The following is a 22,421-nucleotide window of genomic DNA, read 5'->3' on the forward strand; positions in this document are numbered from 1 at the left end:
GCCACGCTGGTGGTGGGAAGCGGACGTGGCACATCTCGGAAGGAGGAAGGTTGCTCTACACCCTGGCACTGCAAGGGTGTAGAGTACCAAGCAGCCTCTGTCCCTGGTCTAGTGTGATGTTTGCTGTTATCCCAACACAGAGCCTAAGCAGGCTCTTATAATAATGCTTCACAGATGTTTATTTAAAAAAAAAAAAGCCATTTAAAAAAACCTCTCCCTTCCTTCCTCCTCAGCCTGTGCAAGCGCTCGTTTCGATTCTCCAAGTTGTTTTAACTCTACTGATGGAGAGGGGAAAGGATGTGAGCATGGCTTGGCCCATAGTGGGAAAGAGGTGCCAGACAGCTGGGCTTGGGATTGCTTCTGGGAGCAGCCAGCTCTGGGGCTGCTCCTGTCTTTCCATGACTGCGACCTGCTGCCGGGGCCCGGGTCTTGGGGAAAAGGCTGGTGTCTGCAGACCCAGGTCACCTTCTCATCTTCTCCTGCTGCTGGAGTGGCCCATCAGACCCAGTCCAGGTGTGGAGGGACCCCAGCCTCAAGTCCTTGGGAAAAGTAACTAGATGGCACAGAAAGATGATGCAGAGGATCCGCCTGCCCCGTGGCATGGGCTATCTCCCAGACCTAGCTGAGAAAGGCGCAGGGTGGCATCTGAGTCTGCATGGGGTCGGCCCTGCACCAAACACCATGGCAGGTCCCAGAGGAGCCCCGCGATAGACACACTGCTGCGGCTCGACCACCCACCACCATCATCACAGCTACAATGGGGCAAACTGGAAATCACATGCTAGCAATTACCAGCTCTCTATTTCTCACTCAGTAAAATATTCCCCAGCCTAAAAATGCCCTGTGATTAGGGTGGTTGCCCGCAATGACTCCCTGAGGAGCAAGAAGGAGACTTGACCTTGCAAAGCTTGCAAAGCAAGACCTCCCACTTTGCTACCTTAGGAAAGCAAATCACCATCATGGAGAAATGGGAAACACAGAAAATCTGGCAGATCCTGCAAAAAGCCGAGTTTTTCTGTGACATTTTCCCAGAAGTGGTTGACTTACAATCGCTGCAGAAGTTGGAGAAAATGCAGGCAACGGTCTTCACATTCCTGTTTGTTTCTTCCTTCTCAGCCATTTCCATCTTGATTTTGACTTTCTAAATGTTCCCCTGCTTGGTCTGGGGTTCTGACTTAAAAACTTTTGTGCAGCAACCAGTGCAGTTGCCTCCTGGGTATCCAGGTTTTTATAAATCTCGTGGTCTTTGCTCTTTCAACACAGACAGTGCAGAAATGTTAGATGTTGGCCCCTCTAATGTGTTTGGTTGTTAGCAGTCATTTCTGAAAAAGGCATGCATTGAAGAAAAGAGATTGAAATGTTTAATTAAAAACTGCTATCGATAGCTTGATCTTAGGAAGCTCTGCCGGGCAGCCTGTGGGGATTTCCTTCCCTTCGTTTCATCCTGCTGCTTGCACCGTGGTTGGATGCCTTTGCAGCTCTTTCACCACCCCCGCTCCCTCGGTGGGACACGGTGCATACCTGAGGGCTTTTGCTGGGCTGTCTTTAAACACCCCACCAGCTCCTGGTGTTACCCAGGCCCTCTGTCCTCCGCCTCCGGTTTCCTTAAGCTGCTGCAATCCCCTCGGGATGTCCTGCCACCAGCGATGTCCTCGTATTCTTGCATTGGCCCAGGTTTTTGCTCTTCTCCGTGTTCCCCAGGACCTGCAGTACTGCTTTTCTCTTCCAGAAAAGGGAAAGATAAGCCTGTAAAAACGCCTTGCAGATTTCAGTGAAGGAGCTCTCTGCACTCCAAGTCTGGATGTTCATCCCCTGAAGTCCTGCCCTCCAGGCTGCGGCATGGAGGGCATCCCCCAAACCGGAGGGACACAGGTGGTGGTTGCTCTGTGGGCTGCAGAAAGTGCAGGATCCTTCTTCCAGTGTAGGGTTTTGGTCTGGATGACCGGAGCTGCAAGCAGCAGCTCGCTGGGAGAAAAACAAAACCCTCTTATCATGAGCATCGTGGTGTGGCCGCGTTCCTGGGCACATCCCAAAGGCAGGACCGAGCCTGCCCTGCACCTTCACCCCAGCACAGGCTGGGGGAGCACGGCTAGGCATGTTGACGCCGGTCCCCAGATCAGCTCCTCCAGGGATGGAGGGGGCATTTAGCACACCAAGACCCCGAGCAGACCTCAGCATTACAGCTCATCTGGCTGTACCTCCGAATTATCACCTACTCCATGACTTGGCCCTGGGCCAGCTGCTGCTTTCCCAAAAAAACTGTGAAGCTGAGGACTGGGGACCGTTCCCAGCAAGCATTTTGGGTGAAACCACCCTATTTTGAAGGCTCAGTGAATTTGATAGGATGGATGCAGGCTATCCTGTTCCCACTGGCCTTGGCATCAGAGAGTAGCCCCCGGCCTGTTTCACGTACAAGTATAGACTCAACCTTTGGGACCCAACCAAAACTAAGCTTGCAGCCGTGCATTTGAACGGAAGAGGCCTGAATCATGGCTCTTGGTGTCACACCCCACTTTCAAGGCCGCGTTAGGCTTGTAGTGTGGACAGGATTCACAGCCTCTACTTTGAGAGGGTGGAAAGAGGTTGGGAGGTTGTTTCCTGGGAGCTGGTAAGCAGATATAATTTGATTTTAGTGTGTTGCCTTCATTCTTAACACCGCTGTCTGCTGCTTCTCCCTCTTTTTGCTGGGAGTATGAAGAAGCAGGCTCTGCTGGCAGGGAAGGATTTAGATGAAAGCAGGCTTTGTAGGGCTAGCCCTGCTGAGATCTCCTGGGACAGGAGAAGCGCATGTCCATATGACCTCTGGCAACGTGGAGATGCTGTAGGCATGTATGCCCTGCGGCTCTCGAGCAGAGCTGAGCTTATGCTCTGCAGCAGTTGGTCCTCAGGGAAATCTCTCCCTCTCTTTACGAGGGTCATGCTGGTGTCAGTAAGGTGCGAAGAGCATCTTTCCGGACCGTACAAGTTAGAGAGCCGGATGTCTTGATCAGATACAGAAATGTAAACAAGTGATTTTTGCTGCAGGACAAAATGCAGCATCGCGTGTGCAGCCAAAGACAAAGAGGGACATATATCTCCCCAGCAGATCTAAAGTCCATGAGTCTGTTCCTTTTCCTGGCAGATCACCAGCCGTGCTGTGATCTGATGGCCAACAGCAAACAGCCCCCGGAGCCAGAGGAACCGGGGTCTTTCCCCGGTGCTGACACCAAGCCACTGCAAGTCCTTTGCAGGCCCATCTCTCCTTGCTGTGCTTTAGTCTGCCCGGATAGGAGAGAATAAAACAGCAGATTCCCAACCCATTTTGTCCTCCTGTGCTGAAGAGGATGTGGGGCAGTGGTGGGCGGCTACTGAGCTGATGTAAACCATTGTGCCTGGATTTGCATACCCATTAGGCTGTGTGTTATGGCTGCCTGGAGAAAATTAACCTGACCTCAGCATTTCCATCTGAACTCATGTATGCAGGAAACAGTGCCCGGACATAGCCAGCATGTCTTGCAGGAACGTGGGAGTTTTAGCAAAGCTGACTCTAGGAAAGCTTTCCTTTGGCTGGGTGACATTTTCTTAGTCCATACACGTTGTACCCCTCAGTGGTGACATGAGCCTGGAAGGGGGAAGGTCCTGGATCGCATCCTGATTTGCATGATGCCAGCACATCACTTTTGGTGGTGGTACCCATACCCTGGTTCTCCAGCTCTCAGGGAGCCGAGGGGGCTTGACGATCCTCTTTTTTCCCTTTTTGTGCTGTAAATAGTCCCTCTGCTTACAGAACAGTCCAGTTTGGCAGTGACCCCACTTCAGCCCTGTCTCAGAACGAGACATAGCAGAAATCCAGGCCAGGCTGAGCAGCTCCTCCGGGCGGGACTCCTGCCTGGTGGAAGCTGGCTGCAAAACGTGCAGAGCCGGAGCAACACCCAGCTCTGGCCAGCGACTGGGAAAACATCTGCCAAAAGCAGCCCCCTGTGGCTTTGGGCAGCATCCAAGGCTGCGGGCAGCAGCTCTGCAAGGGCCCAGGGATGTTCAGCCTGTCCTGCAGTGAGATGAGTGGTCCGACTCCTCAGGGTATGCGACCGTTTGGGTTGGTTAGTTTGTTTTAACTCATCTGGGGACTGGAAGGATGCCTGTGGAGAGCCACGTGGCAGCAGGGAAGGAGATGACTTGCCACCTCCTTTCCTTTGTGGAGTACTTTGCAGAGCTGTGGATGAAGGTTAGGTGGTCTCCATCCATCCTGGGACAGTTAATTTGGCACTTGCAAAATGCTTCTGCGTGAGGAGCAGGAAGATGGATGCTGCTCTCAGTAATGGTGGGGCAGTTGGAGCCACGTGTTCGCCTGGGTAGCTGAGCACCAGTATGTCCCAAACTCTGGAGGAGACGAGGTCAGATGATTTTCTGGGAGCTGGTGGTCTTTGACAAGGTTTCCTTCTGGAAGTGGAGACGCATCATCACATTTTTCCAAAAGGAGATACGCCCTTTACATCCAGAAGGAAAGGAAAAGAGAAAGTCTGAATCATTCTCCCTGACCTTCTCCTGACTTTCTCTAAAGAAGCTGTTTGTTGCTGTGTTCGGAAGGGCTCGTTCCTGTCCCAGAAGAGCTCCTGCCAGCACTGGGGGTGGCTGCCTGCCTCGGGCTGGAGGGGAGCGGGAAGATTGTGCAACCTTTCACTCCTGCTGCTGGATCTCGGGGTCAAGGCCAACACAAACTAGCAGCATCCCAAGTGAAATGATCTCTCTGTCCAAAGCCACTTTCAGCTGAAGAAGCTACACTCTCCTTACAAATACTAATCCTATTGTCATTTTTGGCAGAGGACTATTTAATGGCCCCTTTCAGAGGACTGCTGATGGCAGGAATGGGGGTAGTATTTCAAAGGCTCATGGTCAAAGGTTCATGTTCAATAATCACACCTTTGTGTAGGAGATGCAGTTTGTTATGTTGCAGCTTGCAGTAATCATGCTGGATGCTCTCTTTTTGTGTTGGCAGTTCTTCGTTTTCTGCCACGGGCTCCTGCAGCTCTCCCAGCTCCTGGTCTCCGGCTATCTGAAGAGCTCCATCTCAACCATCGAGAGACGATATGGCCTCTCCAGTCAGACATCAGGGCTGCTCGCTTCCTTCAATGAGGTGAAAACCAGCTTGCTTCTCCTACTCTACCTGGTGAACGCTCTCCCCATGCTCCAGTCGTTCCCTTGTGAGACTTCTTGGTCTGTGTGTCCTGCTGCAGGTTGGAAACACGTTGCTGATCGTCTTCATAAGTTACTTCGGGAGCCGAGTGCACAGACCCCGTTTCATCGGCTGCGGTGCCATCCTCGTCTCCTTGGCTGGGTTCCTCATGTCTCTCCCCCACTTCATAACTGGACCCTATGAGTATGACCAGTCCGTTGCTAGTAGGTACTCTAGGAATTTATTTTATGCCTTTTGGGACAGATAAAAGGGTTGGGAGCTGCAAGCTGTAATTTTGTCCTCAAGGAATTTTAATTTTATGAGAATGAAATCATCTCAGTCCCGAGAGGCAACAGCTAATGGTGGGAAGCAGAGCCAGGGGACAGCTGGAACCACAGGAAAGGGCATGAAAACCATCAAAACGTAGGCTGTGCCTCTGATTCCCCTTGTCTTCTGCACATCCACGCGGCAGACAAACACCGGGTAGCAGGAAGGTCTTCCCCAGCCATCGGGGCTCTCATCTTCCATGTGTTGAGCCAAGTTGTCCTCATGCACATGAGCTGTTCCCTTATTGTCATAACGTAGATAAGATAAGGTCTCATGAACACTGAAGCCCTTTACAGGAAGGAAACAAGAGGTACGGGAAGGAGCTTGACTCAACCCAGCAGGGCAGCTTTGGGGGTGGAACGCTGTTGTCTGCAGTGGGGGAGCACTGGTTTCACACCTAACTTCTCCTACTTATGGGCTACCTCAGCTGTCTTCCTGTGCCCAGCTGAGCTGTCTCTGAGGAAACACTTTGAGGTTTTAGACCCCACTAGAAAATCAGCCTCCTGTGAGACACATGCAGGTGTAAATCACTCATGGAGGAGCAGGTCAGGGTGGATTTGGGATTTTCTCCCTGAAAGAAGGGGAAGGGATGAGAAAAGAAAGAAAGGAGAAGACCACTCTCTCCTTACCTTCCCAAATCCTGCCACGAAGGTCCAGCAAATCTTTCAGAAACCTCCACTAAACAGCTTTTCTCTGGCTCGTCAGAGAGAGCACAGCTGGTCCACGCAGCTGCAGCCACCGAAGGAAGAGACTTAATAGGTGAATAATTCATGGATGCGAACAGGGGTCAGGTGCTAATGACAATTTGGAAACAATTAGCCATGCGTTTCAGGAGTGCTGTGCAGGTGGCCTTGTGTCAAGCACTCAGAGTTGCATATGATTTGGGGCATAACCATGGAAATCCTGCTATAAACACCCCCTAAGATAAGGGTGCTAGAATCACCACTTTCACTTAGGCAGCTTTGTAATCCATTTCTGGGTAAAGTTCTCATTTCCTGAGTTGCTATTCACGAAATCTGGAGTTTTGCTCACTTACCTTTATTGCAAGATCTATCAAAGGTCCTGGAAGTGACCTCAGCTCTGCTTTTTCCATGGAGGTGGCTTTTCATGGCATGCGCATCCATCTCGCTGTGAGCATCTGCACAGTAGTATTTGCACTTTGCATTTTCTTCCACTGACGTTTCCCACCTGACATCTACTGCGTGCACATCTACGCGCTTGCCGCTATCTTAGGGAAGCTCTTTCTCCAGACTGAGCCCCTTAGACCTGCTCCCCTTGTCATTGCAGGCATGTTCAGCAACACCACTGACCTGTGCCAGCCCGGGGTGCCGGGGTCCCGGGGGAACCTCAGCGATGCCGGCTGCACCCCCCACGCCGCCAGGGAGAACCACGAGGTTCTCCTCGTCATGTTCATCGCCCAGGCGCTGCTGGGCATCGGTGGCGTCCCCATCCAGCCCTTTGGGATATCCTACATCGACGACTTCGCCAGTGAGAGGAACTCCCCCCTCTATTTGGGTAAGGCTGGGGCTGCTGTGGGAAGAGGGGAAACCAGAATTAGCCCGCTATAGCAAGGCCAGACAGTACTAATTTGCATTAATGAAAGCAGAGCTTGCTATAGCCCTTCTGCTCTACCCAGTGCTAGGAAGGTGTCTGCAAAAATAGTTTATCTGCTTCAAGCTTGGACAGACTGCAGACAGACCAGGGGTGCTGGAAAACATGATTTGGGGGAGATGCTGGGATTTTTGGCCTGAGAATGATAAGCCAGAGAGAGACACAATAACCGTGTCCTCCTCCAAAAAGGCTTCAACAAGGAGAAGAGGAATAATCTGATCTCCATGTTCACAGGAGGCAGCTATGGGCTCAAGATGCAGCAACGAAGACTTTATTTAGATATAGAGAAAATTATAGGAAGCTAAAAAAGCAGGATCAACCATCTGGGAGGTGGGCAAATATCCTTCAGCGGAGGGGGTGCTGGAGAACAGCTTGGGCACACAGCAGCGAGGGATGTCCCAGGGTGGTGGGATGGACAAGATGGTCCTTGTAGGTCCTTCTAGCCCTTTTCCAGCTGTTATCTGCCTTTTGAACTGAATGGGACAGCAAGGGTGGCTCAAAAACATGTCGTTACTGTCAAGAGACTGGAAGTACAGCATCAAATTTGGCTCTGGTAGATGCTCCAAACCTCTGAACCGTATTTGAAAAGATCACCTCTAAGATAGGATTTGAATCTTACATGTGTTTAATTTTTTTATCAGTAATTCACACAGGAGAGTTTGCTGATAACTTCTATCTCTTCAACCTTGTAAAAAAACCTTTGCATTTCCTGGATTTCTTATGCCAAGGGGCACATATTGCTCCTGGGTGTATGTCAGTCCTTATAGAAGGCTGAAGAAAAGTGGCAGGAAAGATCTGAGTTTTGCAAAACCTTTCCTGGGGAGGGATGCTGGAAAGCATGGGGTTGTTATCCTTTGAAAGGCATGAGATAAGAAAGCTGCCAGGGAGATAGCCCGTGCTGGAGGCAGATGGGGTGGACCCTGGTCCAGCGCGGTCCTGCCTCAAGGCACCTCCTGTCCCCCCTGGTCCCTTCACGCAAGCCTGAGACCCTCTCTGCTCTTGCCCTTCTTGCAGGGATCTTGTTCTCCGTGACCACCATCGGGCCAGGAGTGGCCTTCATGCTGGGCTCTGCCATGCTGCGTTTTTACGTCGACATTGACAAAGTCACCGGAGGTGAGTGAACGTGCCCTCGGAGAGCCGGGCGGCACCCTTCGCACCGCATCCCACTTACTGAGCCAGCAGCGGCTCATCCCCTCTCTGGGCATCCCGACCCCCAAGGGATGAGGGTGCAACCCGCAGGGCAGGGGCTGGCTCCCTTTGCCTGCTACCGTCTCCCCTGTTAAATCGCTTCCACCACCTGGGGATGCTCTGGGACCGGTCCCATCAGTGCTGGGTTGGATGGCCCAAATAAGTGGGTCCTTCCCACCCGGCTCGGTGTCACACACACACATCTGCAGGGTTAAACCTGGCCCCGTGGCTGCTGGAATCCCGTATTTCAATCAGCGCTTTCTCCTCCTTCAGACCTGGGGATCCCTCACCCCGGGGCTGCTGCCAGGTCTGGTTAGAGGGATGCCCGTCTGCACTGTGCTTTCAGAGCAGACCTGATTTTCATTCTTCTACGATTTTTCTGCCATATGCCAGCAACAGCAGTGGGAGCATTTTGCCACCAGCCAGCACCAGGGAAGAGTGGGGATGCGGAGGATGAGCAAAACCCAGAGAGAAACATGAAAGAGAAAGATGGAGGGGAGAAGTAAGAGAGAAGGAATGGAGAATGTGTACCAGGACCCTGAGACATGAAGAAGCAGAGGGAAGGGTAGGATGGGAGGAAGGTGAAAACAAGTAGAAGAGAAATGCTGGGTAGGGCAAAAGAGGAGCATGAAAGGGATTTCCTTTAAAAGCTCCTCCTGAGCCGTGCTATCAAAGTGTTCGTAGTCGCCTGCTTTTTGGCTGCTCTTAAAAAGAGGCTCCTTCCCGGTTATTGACAGAGCAGACACACATTATACAGCTCAGCATATCCTCACGCGAGGAAAAGGACGATGGTCCTTTGGGTGGTGACCAGAGAGCATCAGGGCTGGAGCTGGATGAGCAGCGGGCGTTGACACTACAGATGCATTAGCTTTGGCTGTTTCTCGGTGCCTACCGCTCACTTCTGCTCGCTGACTTCATCAAATGTTTTTTCACCCGGACTTTGTCACTCTATACATTTATGATATTTGCAGCACAAGAGCACACTCTGGTCTCGACATTGCCTCCTCCTATCAGGCCACCTCCAAGCTTCTTGCTGCAGCTATCCATCCTCCTCAGTGAGCTTTGGCAAGGTGTCTGGAGTCTTGGTTTATCTGCCTCTGAAAGATGAAGAAACGGGATTAGCGTCTGCAGGCTGCCTGCACACCCTGATGCTCAGTTCTTCTAAGCCATCTTCTGCAGATGGACGTGGAATGAGAAATGTGCCCGAGTAGCCAGAACTGGAGAACACCCAGTTTTAGAGCTGTCTTCAGCCTAAAGATATCTTCAGCCTATTGGGGAAAGCTATCGAGCTGTGGCTGCTTAATGCTAAATCTAATTTAACCTCAAGTTTTCCTAGAAAAAAAACCTTGTTGGTGTTTATTCAGGAAGGGATTTAAAATTCCAATTTGCTAAATGCACCATGCAGGGAGGAGATTATCGAATTTCTTTGACCCATCACTTGTTACTTCCAGAGATGGGAGATTAGACGTGGCAGTATCCACCGTACCAAAATCCAGTAAACTGACTGCAGTTTTAATTGCACCCCCCAGTGAGAATAGCTCGCTTGTGTTAAACCTCACAGTTAAGGAAGAGGTTTCTGGGAGGACTCATTTCCTGGGCTTGCTCATGAATGCTATCTAACCACAGGTAGCCCCTTTTTCTGTAGAAATATTTCTTGGTTCAGACTCACCTTGTGGTGAATTTGCATTCTGGCTTCTGCATATCCCGTTTTATTTATGCCAAGGACCCTCCCCACAGAAAGTGTTATCTTTGGCAGAGCGCCCTGAGGACGACAGGAGAGGAGGCTGGGTGAACTGGAGGAAGGCGGTCAGGAGAAAGGGAAATAACCCTTATCAAAGCATTTTTAAAGATCGGCTTCCGCTGGTTGAGCTGCAAACCAGGCACTGGCTGATGGACCAGACTGGTGGGCAGAGCTCCAGTGTCCAAGTCCTGCTGTGAACAGGGGGTCCTTGTGTGGGTAAGCCAGACTGTAAAAAAGTAAACCAGTGCTCTTGGATGCTGAAAGTTAATTGGAATTAACTCCATTTTAGTCTTAAGAAAGGATTTCTCCCTCTGTCTTGACAGATATCATGGCTTAATCCCCTTGAGTGAGTATTTCCAAGCTTTTTCACAACATGGGTATCCCTTCTCTGAAAAAGCTGTGATGGGGATGCTTTCCTTTGCCTTTCCAGCTCTAGGACATCCCTGTCCCAGCTGTCTCCATCCAAAGGGTTGAGTGGGTTTTTAGACACCCTGGTGATAATGAAGAATGAAATGCGATTTAGCACCGTGGGATGAGTCAGGTGCAAATGCTGCTCAGACTCCAAAACTGACGGTCGCCAGGTTGGGAGCCACCACTTTGGAGGACACTGACGTTTGGGGTGACTGGGGCCACCCATCACCATCCCTTTGGTGCACTGGGATCCCTCTGTTCACCTTTGATTTAATGCCAGTTTCTCCATTTGTGTTGCAGACGCAGTCCAGCTTACGAACGAAGACCCGCGGTGGGTCGGCGCCTGGTGGCTTGGTTTCCTGGTCGCAGCCAGTCTCGTGGCCGTGTCTGCGGTCCCTTATTTCTTCTTCCCACGGGAAATGCCAAAAGAGGTAGGAGAGGTGCTGCGGATTGCCCTTTTGGCATTGCACACGAATGCCTCATGTATTTATACGCACGTTCCTCCCTCGCCGCCAGCATTACCTGCTGCGTCCGTGGGAAACACAACTATGGAAGTGGTCGTGCAGTTTATAGCTGCATCCCAAAGTCAGATGTGAGCTGTAGCTTGCTCTCATCTCCTGTGTCAGAGGCTCTTGTATGCTAAGCAGGTGCTTAGTGAAACCCAGCCCGGTGCAAGCAGCTTAACGTATGTGATAATTTCCTTGGTGGGGCACTGAAACAGCACCCGTGTGTCGATTCCTCTGCACAGGAACATATAGCACCAGCCGAGCCCTGTGTGGATTGAGGTCCTTCTCACAGCCACCCTCCTGGCTCGCCTGGAGGCGGGACTCCTTGCTTTCTTTTGGGAAGCAACGGTCCTGCTCCTTCTGCTGCGTCTCTTCAGGGAGCTGGCAGGAGATGCTGTGCCAACGGCCCTTGTTTCCCTTCAGGAAAACCCGATGAGGAAATCGGTCCCAGTGCATAGGAAATACGAATAATGCATCAGGAGCCTTTCCTTAGAAGTGGGTGGTACCCTGGGGGTGTTTGAAATACTGAGGCTGGAGGGTGGTTTGTCTCGTTTCTACTGCAAAAGCCTCTTTTCACCGCTCACTGTCCATGGGGCTCGGGGTTAGCTGCGGCTCCAGCATCCAGCTCCACCCACCACCTCTTCTCACTGTGACCTCTTTGCTGGCCAAAAGGATTTTAGACACTTTCCTGCCCCTAAACACCCTGGCTCTGTAAAGTCCCCAGAGGTAACTGGCAGGGAAAAGCCTTTAGCAGCCTGGACCTGTTATCGCAAGCCAAACCGACGCCTGCCTGCCTGCAGTTTGCTCGGGGGATGCCCGTCCCTGGGTCTTGCTGGCGCCCGCTGGTGGGACGGTACTTTGCCCTCTGCTTACTACCAGGGTTTTTACTTCTCCAGAGCCCTCCTGAGCACCTCAGCGCTCACGCCAAGATGCAAAACAGCTTGCGAGCTTCCCAAGCGCTTTGCTGGCTGCGGGTCCCGGTTTTCTGGCAACCGGCATGTCGTGCGGAGTAATAGAAAACACATTGTTCTTTTAGACGACGCGTCATGCGATGGATTTGAATGTTATTGAAGTTGCTGGGACGCGCTTAGTAGGTGAAATTGCGCTTGTCTCGATGTCTTGGCCATACTCTAGCCTGTGTAATTGTCTTTTACATATATTTTACCTTGGGGCAACGTCGAAACTTTCTTGTCTAAACAAGTCCATGTGCTGTCTGGTGCAGAATAATTCTTCATTTCTCCTGCCACTGCCTGAATTTCCGCAGGAATGAGTGGTTCTTAGGGAGAGCTGGGTTTCACCTGCCTGGGAAGATGTGACCTGTTGTACCAGTTACACTTCTGGAGATATAATGATCTGCTCCTGGGTTATATGTGCTGTGGGGTTTGCAAAGGTGCTGCGGTTCTGCGAGGTAACGGGGTGGAAACCGCTCAGCACTTTGCAGGATGAGGGCGATACTGAATGCAACGTGCCCGATTTATCCTTGTGAAGCTTGGTTCACTTTAAAGTCATTACAGATGATCTATATTAGCAGAACCTGCTCAGTGTGCAAGGGTGGCACACTACATCTTAGGAGAAAGGTTCTTTATTAGGGCTGATGGGAATATTCATTTCATAAATGGCTCTTGAGAGAAAATAATGTACTTCGAACTAAAACAACTGTACTTCTTTGCAAGTGCTGCACTCTGATCAGTCTGATCAGTTTTGAAGAGTATAAGGAAGGATTGGTTGGATGTTGGTTTAAGAAAACAGCAGGAGGATGTCACCTGCTCTACTGGCTGATATCTGTAGGGAGTGTTTCCACATGGCTGAGCACCCATTTATGCCTTTGCAGCCCAGGTCTTCCTGAATTTCTCTCCATTTTACCATTTCCCCCAGAAAGCTTTTGGAAACTGTTTACAGTAAACAATAATAATAGGAAAACAATCTAAGGGATGGCAAATTTCTGCCCCCCTTGCGGGACGGGAGATGCCAGGGCCAGCCGAGCCAGCTCGTGCCCGTCCCATGGGTGTATCAGCACTGCCAGCAGCAGCAAGGGGCCCTGCTTAAAAAAAAAGAAAAGCCTCTTCAGAAACTTTGCCAGATGCTGTTCTGGGTAAAACATCTGTCTGCTGTGGGAGCACTCGAAGCTTGGTAGGAAGTCTGCATTGTCATGGTTGATTTTCTGTAGGTGCAGCAGAAAAAAAAATATAAATCACTTTCTCTTGCTTGCCCTTGGAGTAAATCAGTGTTCGGCTAAGGGTGTAAGCACAAACGCTTTTCCATCGCGAAGGGCAGCCCCCTTTCCTCTCCAGTGAGCTGGAGGCAGCAGCGTCTCTAGGGCCACCAAACTACTGCCCCCGCCGTTGAGCTTGTTAGAGACATGGTTCCCCTCCGAAAGAGCATCAGGCGGGGACGTATTGCAAAACCCTGTAGAAGGGATGGGTAGAGTTGGTAAGACATGCAATGCAGGAAGGAAATGTGTGTCTCCAGGCACAAAGCTCAGCACTGGTAAAGCATTGACCCCAATTTTGCCTTCCCCTGCCCCAGCCGGAGCAGCTACCCTTCCCCAGTAGGGTGGGACCTGCGGTGGCTCATGCTGTGGCTTTAGGGTTGCTTCCAGGTTTCCTCTCATCGCCCAGGGCAAAGCTGTTGTTTCTTCTTATGCTTGGCTCTGGTTTGGGATGCAGAGAGGGAGATGCGGCATTGCAGCGAGGAAAGGTGGGATCCCCCCTGTAGGATCATAGAATACCAGGTTGAAGGGACCTCAAGGATCATCTGGTACAACTTTTCTTGGCAAAAGCATGGTCTAGGCAAGATGGCCCAGCAGCCTGGCCAGCCGAATCAAAAGTGTCCGATGATGGGGAATCCACCACTTCCCTGGGGAGATTATTCCAATGGCTGATTGTTCTCATTGTGAAAAATTTTCCTCTTGTGCCCAATTGGAATCTCCCCAGGAGTAACTTGTACCCACTACCCCTCCTCTTTTCCCAGTGACTCCTTGTAAAAAGGGAGTCTCCATCTTCTTTGTAATACTGGAACCTGGTGATAAGGTTCCTAAGGTTCCACCCTTTAAATACTGGAACATGGTGATAAGGTCTCCCCTAAGGCTCCTTTTCTCAACAAACCCAGTTCCCTCAGCCTTTCCTCACATGGCAGGCTTCCCAGTCCTTTGATCATCTAGCTCCCTGTCCGGGCCCTGCAGCACGAAGCCCCGTCCCCGACACACTGCAGAAGGGAAGGGAGGGATGGGGTCACCCCAGGGTTTTACAGACCAGCAGGTCACCAAGAACGGACATTGTGATAACCTTTGGGTCACCCCTGTCTAAATAAAGCTGCAGCTTCAAAGACGGTCGGCGTTTCCTTGGCTGCCTTCAGTTTCAGGGTCTCTGCCTGTCCAAAGCAGGAAAAAAGCTAACAGCAGAACAACCACAAGCTGCAAGTACTTGAAGCATCAGCTGGGCTTTTCCCCATGTTTGTAAAGCCCCAGCACAATCTCGTACCCACAGCAAATGCCTCCAGGCACGGCGGCCATAATAACACATGGGAAAAGCACAGATCTGCTCTGTCCGCAGAAGCAGCTGAGATGTTTCTGCACCACCAGCTGTGGGCTTCGTTTCTGGAGGTCACAAAGGCATTTCAGGTGCTCCAGACCGGGCTGTCCTTGTGCCATTTGCTGTCTGAAGACCCCTGGGACCACACACGTCTCGGTAGATGATGAGGCTGCCTGGGAATAACGTGTCCACACCAAGCTGTGGGTACGTTTCCCCGCTGCAGCGTCCACCAAACGAGATCACAGCAGCAAAGACTGGCCCATGGCTCAGTCCTTCGTGCCGCCCAAAGTGATATTTCTCCTCCCTGATTCTCATCCTAACTTCATTTTCCTTTCTTTCTCCTGCCTCACTCTATACAACTCATCTGAGCTGTCTTCCCTGGGCACCATCCAGCAAACACTGAATAACAGCACAGCCCTCTGTCTATTTGGAGACTTGTTTGCCTCCTCCCATCAGCAGAGACAGATCTAGATTATTCTACAGCCACATTCCAGCTTTACCTTTATTTTATAGCTTCTTTCTTTGAAGTTCCTGGAATGACTTGTGCACTTAATGTTAACATCATGATAATGAGAGTTCGCTCTTTTGATCTTTTTTCATAAATCAATCACTCCAGGCCCAGAACACTTTTATTCCTCTGCTTTGAAACTCGTCAGTAAGTTTCTAGCACCAACGTATCCTGAATAATCCTATGTGAGGGACAATCACAGCAAAGCTATAAAGTTGTCATGATCTCAGGCAGGGGATGAGAAGATGAGGCTGTTACTGGATGAACTGTTTCCAGTCAAGACCAGGGTTTTTTTCCAATAATTCCGGTTCAATCCTGCCTCCATGAGGCTGAACCATTTCTTGGGGTTGTGTCCTGGATTGTGGGGAACTACGGCGCTTGAGCATCTCCCAGCTGCTGAGCAGCCAAAGTTTAGCCCATGCTTTACCATCTGTCACTGGCGATGTTATCGTATCCCAACCCAGGCAGTCGTATTCTGGCTGCTAAAGGCTTTCCCTGTGGTTTTGCTTGGGCACAGTGTCTGTCTGTCTTGCAGGCTTACCGTCTGTTGCATTGCAGCTGGTAAAGCACCTCCCCAGTCCCTGCAGCTCCGCAAGTGATTTGAAAAGGGTTTGAAAAGGGGAAAGGTGCTCTCGGGAGCACCTTAAACAAAAGCAGGAGCATTGCCCTTGCTCAGCATTTCTCATGTGCAAGATCTGTCTTGTACACCCAATTATCTCCCAGTTCAGGTTTCGTTTTGTGACACTCCAAAGTCACGTAGAACCAAACATCTCCCAAACGCCGTACAAAGGGGGTGAGTGACACTTCCTCCTCTCCCTGACAAAGCCTCCCCTGTAATGTCAGCATGTCATCTGCAAACAGATGCCTCGTGAGAAAGCTCAGATGGATTTTATGGGAAGCAGGTCTACATGTCCCGGTCGTGTCCAAGCCCTGGTGGCTCTGGTTCAATGTCACGCAATCCCCTCTGGATATCAGTCCGTCTCATCCGTGCTTTCCTCCCAAGCCTCACTGTTAGGTGGTTTCAGAAACTTATTTCCCTGCATGTTGCAAAGCTTTGTCTAATCTCCAGTGTATAGTTTAGCCTTTAGCTTGTTGTTCTGCCCCTAATCCTGATTAAATATTTTTTCCTACTGGTTGCCACATTGGCGTGGTTATAGAAAACCTTCCTTTTGGGGGGCGACGGAGGCTAGCTAGTCCTCCGCTGCCAAAGAGCTTCTCCGTCCCAGGAGCTCTGCTCTTCACCCATGCCAGCCACAAGCTGGTTTTCCCGGTGCTGCGCCGGTCTGGATCTGGTCTCCAGTGGTGGTGCAGCAGGGTCTGCACTCCCCCAGCTCTCCTGGAAACACCACCCTCGGTTCTTCCTCACTTACTCCTTCCACGGCTGCACCGTATGCTTACGCAGGGAGAGACCTGGAGCTATTTGTCATTCTCCTCCTCTCATTTCCAACATTTCTGGCTGTGCAGCAGAAATTAGTTTTAAACCCTAAGTGTATGGCTGTGCCCTTTGCACTAAGTTTGGTTCGGTTTCTGTTGTTTCAGCCCTCTAGTTGCCCAGTTTTTCCTATATGGTGTCCCAGCCCACTCTGTGTGGACAATTCCCACCTTCCTTCTCTTCTGCAGATTTAGTACATGTCTTCTCACTATGCCGAGGGGGTTACTGAAAATATTAGCTGGGGCTTCTCCGCCAAACTACCAAGGAAGCCACCAGCTCCTCCCAGCAGCTCAGTACATCCCTCTGGGATGCTCTGCTCTCTTTCTCCTATTTAGCCATATTGCGTTTACTCTCCTAATTTTCATGTTCTCCAGTTCAGCTAATGGTTTCCCATTTGATGCTGCATGTTCTGCTTTGCCCAGGTCTGTAGAGATTAGACCTGCTGCATTGCCTTTATTTATTTAATCACCGGTGTTGTTGAGGAGGGAGAACAGGCTGCTGCTGATCCATCAGCCCCTAACTCAAGGTATCCATCCATCTGGGGGACATGTGGGTGCCAACCAGAAGAGGTGAGCAGAATGATGCTTCATTCGTGTTGGGTCCCTCATCAAAAAGCTTCACGTGTGGCACTTCAACTGGGAGAAGTGCAGAAATGGGTTGAAAGGAACCATGCTCCTTCCTTGGCATTGCTAACAGGGGAGGTGGAAGGGGCAAGGTCATCTCCCGTGGGACGGGACAGAGAGGCTGGGAGAGGCTAGGGGATGAAATCCTTTGCAGAACAGAGGAGGTGGATTTCTGGGGGCATTTCACGGTGGGGCTGGCGGGACGTGAACTGTGGGAGTGCTCAGGGCGTGCAGAAATGCAACGGCTCTGTGGTGGCCTAGCAAAGTGCATCTGATGGGATTTTCTGCTGGGGTGGTGACGGACGTGTCCCCTGTCATCTGTACAATATCTCCAGATTTTACTTTCAGTTGGCCTGCCAGATAGTTGAAGCAGACGCTTGGGGAAAGAGGGGAACACCAAGCTGGACATGCAGCCTCATCCTGGAGGAGATGTACATGGCAGAGCAGAGGGTTAAGAAGTCACCTCCCATTTCCCAGGGCAAAACCCATCTTTCTGGGCAGTCCCTCAAGCTGTGGAGTGGGGAGCTGGCAAGGTTAGGACCACAGCGTGCAGACTGGATTGACTTGTTTTATCCCAAAAAGCACCTGGTGCACAGTGGCGGGAGGGGGCTGCAAGCACGGAGAAACTTTGAAAGAGATGTGTTTGGGTCCTGGCTACACGTGTGTTCATCTCAAATGTTTGGACGTCAGTGTTGATCTGCTCGAGGGTAGGAAGGCTCTGCATGACGTCGCTGTTCCTGCTGGAGGTAGCATTGCTTGGCAAGGTCCAGGCAACGCCTGTCCCTCCAGTCCCAAAGCAGAAGGTTTGTGATGAGGAGAAGCTCCTGCAGGTAAAATGCAGCTGGGACCCCTCCTGCCCTGCCCTGCCCTGCCCTGAGGATGCCCCACGGATGCTGGTGCTGCTCTCGGCTACATGATGGGATTGCACCAGCAAGCCCGAACCTGCAAGGACCCTCCTGCCCTTCACTTGGGTCACTGGGGACTTCCCAACCCGCAGAGGGTATTTGCAGGGTGCAAACAGCCGACAGCTCTGTCTGGGGTCATTCCCAGGGGTCCCAGCGGACACCCCAGGTCCAGCGTGGTGGGACAGTGCTGGGACAGTGACTCGACCCTTCTGTGCAGGCAGAGACATTGTGCAACGGCGCTGGGGAGGTGAAAAGTAACTTCTCCAGGTTCTGTCTTGGGACGGATTGCCTGCATTTATACAAATCCTCCCACGTTTATTCAGCAGTGACCTGGGGCACTTCCAGTGCACGGGAAAAGCTGAAATGAAAATAACTGACAGGGAACTCTCTTAAACGCCGGCTCCAGTTTGGGTTATCAGTTAATGGGGAAAGGTTAAAGAGCGGGGACAGGGAAATCTAAGTCTTTGCCTGGAAACCTTCGCTCCCGGGGCTGCGATGCTCTGAGGCTTCCTCATTAAAGCTCCTAAAGCACCAGCAAAGGCAGTCTAGAAATACAGGGCATTATCTGGGGAGCAACTGGGGGCCAAGTGGCAGGGCATGGTGGTGCCACTGGCATGTTACAGGAATGGGCTGGTCTCTACGTTCAGATTTTACCCAGGGAGCTTTAAAGACAGGTGCAAATGGCGGCTAAAAATAATCATCCCATTTCGCGTGAGCAAGGTGCCTGTCGGCTGGTTATTTTAATGCTCTAGGAAATAGGGTCCCTGGTGGGACCCACACTTGCTGGAAGAGGCATAATGAAGTGTTTGTAGGGAGCATGACCTTGTCAGGAGGAAAAGAATTCTTTTTCAAGCTATGAGGTTTTACATTTTGTTTATTTAATATGAAAATAGCTTCTCTGACCTTATTTTTCACTGAGCCGGGAGTGCCAGGTTCTGCACAGCCAGAGGGAAACTCTGCAGAAGCCTCAAATTAAGCAAGGAAAACCTCTCTGTCACAGAGCAGGTCATTTATCCCTTTTTCCAGTGGTGTATTTGAATAAAACCAGACTGCCAGGACCTCTGGCTGCCCTTCTCGCAGGTGCACTAGCAGGCAGGTGAAAGCAGGCGCCCGGCTCGCAGGCGAGCTGCCTTCATTTGCCTTTTCTGCGAAGCAAGTCCAGGTCTCAGCCCTGCTCAGTCACACCTGATTTATTCATGTCCGTGCAGGGAAACGGAGGCTTTCCCCAGGTCGAGGTCAGGTTAAGGATGCTCTTCCTAACGCGAAGCGTGGGGGAGCTTCATCCTCCTTCCTCAAAAGCCTGGCTGCCTCCTCCATCCCCCCACGAGGCTAGAAGTGACGGCGATAAATAAAATCCCGTTGCAAAAACATGAGAGCCCATTCACCGGTGAACATGCACCGGAGTCCTTTAAGGAATCATCCTGAAAAATCCAAGCGTGGGGGCGTTTTGCAAGATGTTTCCCACATCTGTTTGTTTTTCCTTGGCATGATGCTGCGGCAGACGGCCGGGGTAGTGCTGAGCAACCAGCCCGTGTTATTGCACCTACCGACGCCGGCTTGCCAAATGGCCCGCTTTGAGTAATGCTAAAATGGCCTGCGGCAGGAGCACGGCATCATCGGTGGGGCTCGAGCATCTCCGACAGCAGAGCCAGCACCGTCCGCCTCCCTGCCCACAGCGAGCGGGCAGGATTCGTGCCGGTCCTTCCTCAGCTTGCTGCCCCGGCGTGTGAATGCGCCTGCTTCATCCCAGAGGAACGAATGCATTTCCTGATCCTTTCAGGCAGCAAAAAAATGTATCACGAAGCCAAGCCAGCGCGGGGAGAGCAGTTTTCCTCCTCCTCGAGGGCTTTGCTCCATGTGCAGACAGCAGCTCCTCGGGTGGGTGCTAAGCCAGCAGATGTGTACAGAAATGTCCCGCTCCCGCAGAGGCATCCTGGACTGGGGAATCTGGGGAGATTTGGGGCTTTTTTTTTTTTTAGATGTGCAGACAGTGCCCAGCAGACTGTTACTTCTCTGAAGTACAAACAGCTGGAAGCTGAGAAAGCCACAGTCAGTAACAGCTTGAATGTATTTTTGGAAAACACTGCAGTTCTAGAGCAGAGAGGAGAGACCCTGTAACCTAACTGAAAAGTGAAAGGAAGCTGGATTTTATCTTTGCATTTGAAAAATGTGTTACTCTCCAAGCTCGACTAATAAAAACCATGAAAGGAGTTTTATCACTTTTGCCTTGTAGAGGTTCTTCAAAAAGGGAACGTGGCATTCGCAGCACGGGGCATTTTGACCTCTCCGATGTTTAATAATCAGTCTAGGTTTCAAAGGAAAAGAGGTCATTTTAGCCAAAGAGCTGTCCAGTTCTTTCTGTGAATTAAGAACATCTAATTTCTGTTGAATGAACTCCTTTGTCTGACTCATATTAAATTTGTCTTGAGAGTTGCAACAGTGCCGTGGCTGAGCTGATGTGGGATGTCAGAGACGGGGCCGCTGGCTCTGTCCTTCTGGCTAAAAATATGCTGTGGTTTTCCGTGAAAACCGCACTCCCGCTGAACACTTTCTGCTATTACACATGTATAGTAGCATATCTAATCTAATTAATGCCCTCCATCCAGTGACTCCCCTAAAAGCCGGCAGAGCAAGGGATCCAACGCACATCCAAGAAACCGTCCCCTCCCTTGGCCTCCCGCTTGCTAATGGGATGTTGGACACTTGCCTCAGACATGCAGTCATCTCCTAATGAGGCCGGGGTGGACCTTAGATGATCTTCCACCTCTCCTCTTCTGCCAGCACCTCTTTGCTTGTGAGCGGTGGCAGCGTGACACCTGGGGCACAGAGCCTGCGAGCACCTGGATTAATGTCCTGCAGAGCCGTAAGCACCAGCTGAGGCTAAATTAAGCAGAGATGCCTGGACCCATCTGACCTCCGGCTGCAAAGTGTTGTTCCCCTGAATAGCGAAGGAATGAAGGAGGGACCTGCAGGATCTGTCCCCTTCCGTGGACCAGGATGGGAGAGGATGCCATTTCCATACTGCTGCTGTTCAGTGGGAAAGATGTGGCTAAAAAAACCTGGAAGCATTAAAGAGAGTAGGAGTTGCTAGAATTCAGCTGGGGTTTCCAGGAGCAGGAGAAGAGTGGAAAGGGGCTGGGAGAGGTGAGGGGTCTGTAGCTGCTCCCCGTACACCCTGGTGTGGCCCTGCTCCGGGTGGCTCTGGGCCAGCACCAGTGTAGGAGGTGAAAAATATTTTGCCTCCCTCCCAAACCCCCTCCTTGCCTGGATCTTTTCCTCCTACCCACCTCCTTGCCTGGATCTTTTCCTCCTACAATTGCGGCCCGCTCTCCTTGCTGGTAACAGGGGCAAAGGCACCTGCACAGCAGCTTGTTACGGTACACACGGAGGCACGGGGGAAATGCTCATCCTCCATCCAAAACCAGTGTCCAAACCTGCTTAGGGTGGAGGTCTAGGTGCATCGCTCCTTGGGTTCCCGTGCCTGCTTCCCCTGCACACCGGGTCAAAACAGACCTAGGGAAGAAAAGCATCTCCCTAAGGGTATCCATCTTTCCCGTTGCAAAGGCTTACACCTCCTGACTTTCCATATTAATGTGAGCTGAGCACACGGTGTGCTGTACCTGGGTAATGGCCCAGCTCAGTATTTATGAAGTGTGATTCATTACTGTTGGGGAAAGGGGGGGGGAAGTTGGCTCTTACCCCTACAACGCAGACATCTGCGTGGGTGCTCTCAGCCCCATTGGAAACCTGATGGTGCGGGCACGGAACAGCAGGTGTGGGTGGGAAGACACCTGCACCGGTGGCAGCTGCCGGTGGCGGCATGCCACTGGACATGGACAGTGCTGGCCAAGCCCAGAAACATTGCAGACTGTCTGCAAGGAGCATGGGCTGCTGTTTGTCATGATTTGGGAGAGAAAAAGCGAGCTCGGTGGAAACTTTGGCATGGTCGGTGCAGTGACAGCCTCTCCTCTGTTCCCAGGTGGTGAGCGGGAAGGAGAGCGACAGCAAGAGGAGCGAGGATGTGCTCAGCCAGCTCAGGTCGCGATCCGAACACGTGCAAAGTCTCTCCCTAACCCAGTTCATCAAACGTAAGTGTGTGCATCCCCCGCCTCCCGCTTGGACGGGGTTTCTCTGCTTGCAGAAACATGCGTCCTGGCAATGGGCAGGTTGCAACGCTGGTGAGAAAAAGGGATTTTCCTCCCTGTGTTCAGCCTAACTCTTAGGTAAGGCCTCAAGATGGAACTTAGGCATAGTTAGGTTTAATTAGACCTGCAGATCTCTTCCTCGTCTGCTCACAGCTGATGCTTGCCATCATGTCCAGACTACCCCGCTCCACCTCATGCTGATCAAAGCATCTGGGGTTGGTAGCTCTCAACATTGCGTGGCTTTATGGCTCATCTGGGCAGTGGGAAACGGAGGCCAAAACCTCATCGGAGCCCAAAGCCGGGCAGAAAAGAGGGGTGCAAGCTGTGAGCCCGGAGCAGAGC

General features: G+C 51.4%; 1 protein-coding gene across 1 annotated transcript in view; it reads left to right on the forward strand.

The window, feature by feature from the left end:
• Positions 1-22,421, forward strand: part of SLCO2B1 (solute carrier organic anion transporter family, member 2B1) — a 61,100-nt gene that overhangs the window by 19,423 nt on the left and 19,256 nt on the right. The window contains exons 3-8 of the mRNA XM_009329019.1: positions 4,976-5,113; positions 5,214-5,376; positions 6,767-6,994; positions 8,105-8,203; positions 10,731-10,861; positions 21,914-22,022. Of these exons, the coding sequence (XP_009327294.1) occupies positions 4,976-5,113; positions 5,214-5,376; positions 6,767-6,994; positions 8,105-8,203; positions 10,731-10,861; positions 21,914-22,022 (868 nt within the window). The remainder of the gene's footprint in view (positions 1-4,975; positions 5,114-5,213; positions 5,377-6,766; positions 6,995-8,104; positions 8,204-10,730; positions 10,862-21,913; positions 22,023-22,421) is intronic.

The sequence above is a fragment of the Pygoscelis adeliae genome, unplaced genomic scaffold (assembly GCF_000699105.1).
Source record: "Pygoscelis adeliae isolate BGI_AS28 unplaced genomic scaffold, ASM69910v1 Scaffold297, whole genome shotgun sequence".
NCBI classification, from domain to species: domain Eukaryota; kingdom Metazoa; phylum Chordata; class Aves; order Sphenisciformes; family Spheniscidae; genus Pygoscelis; species Pygoscelis adeliae.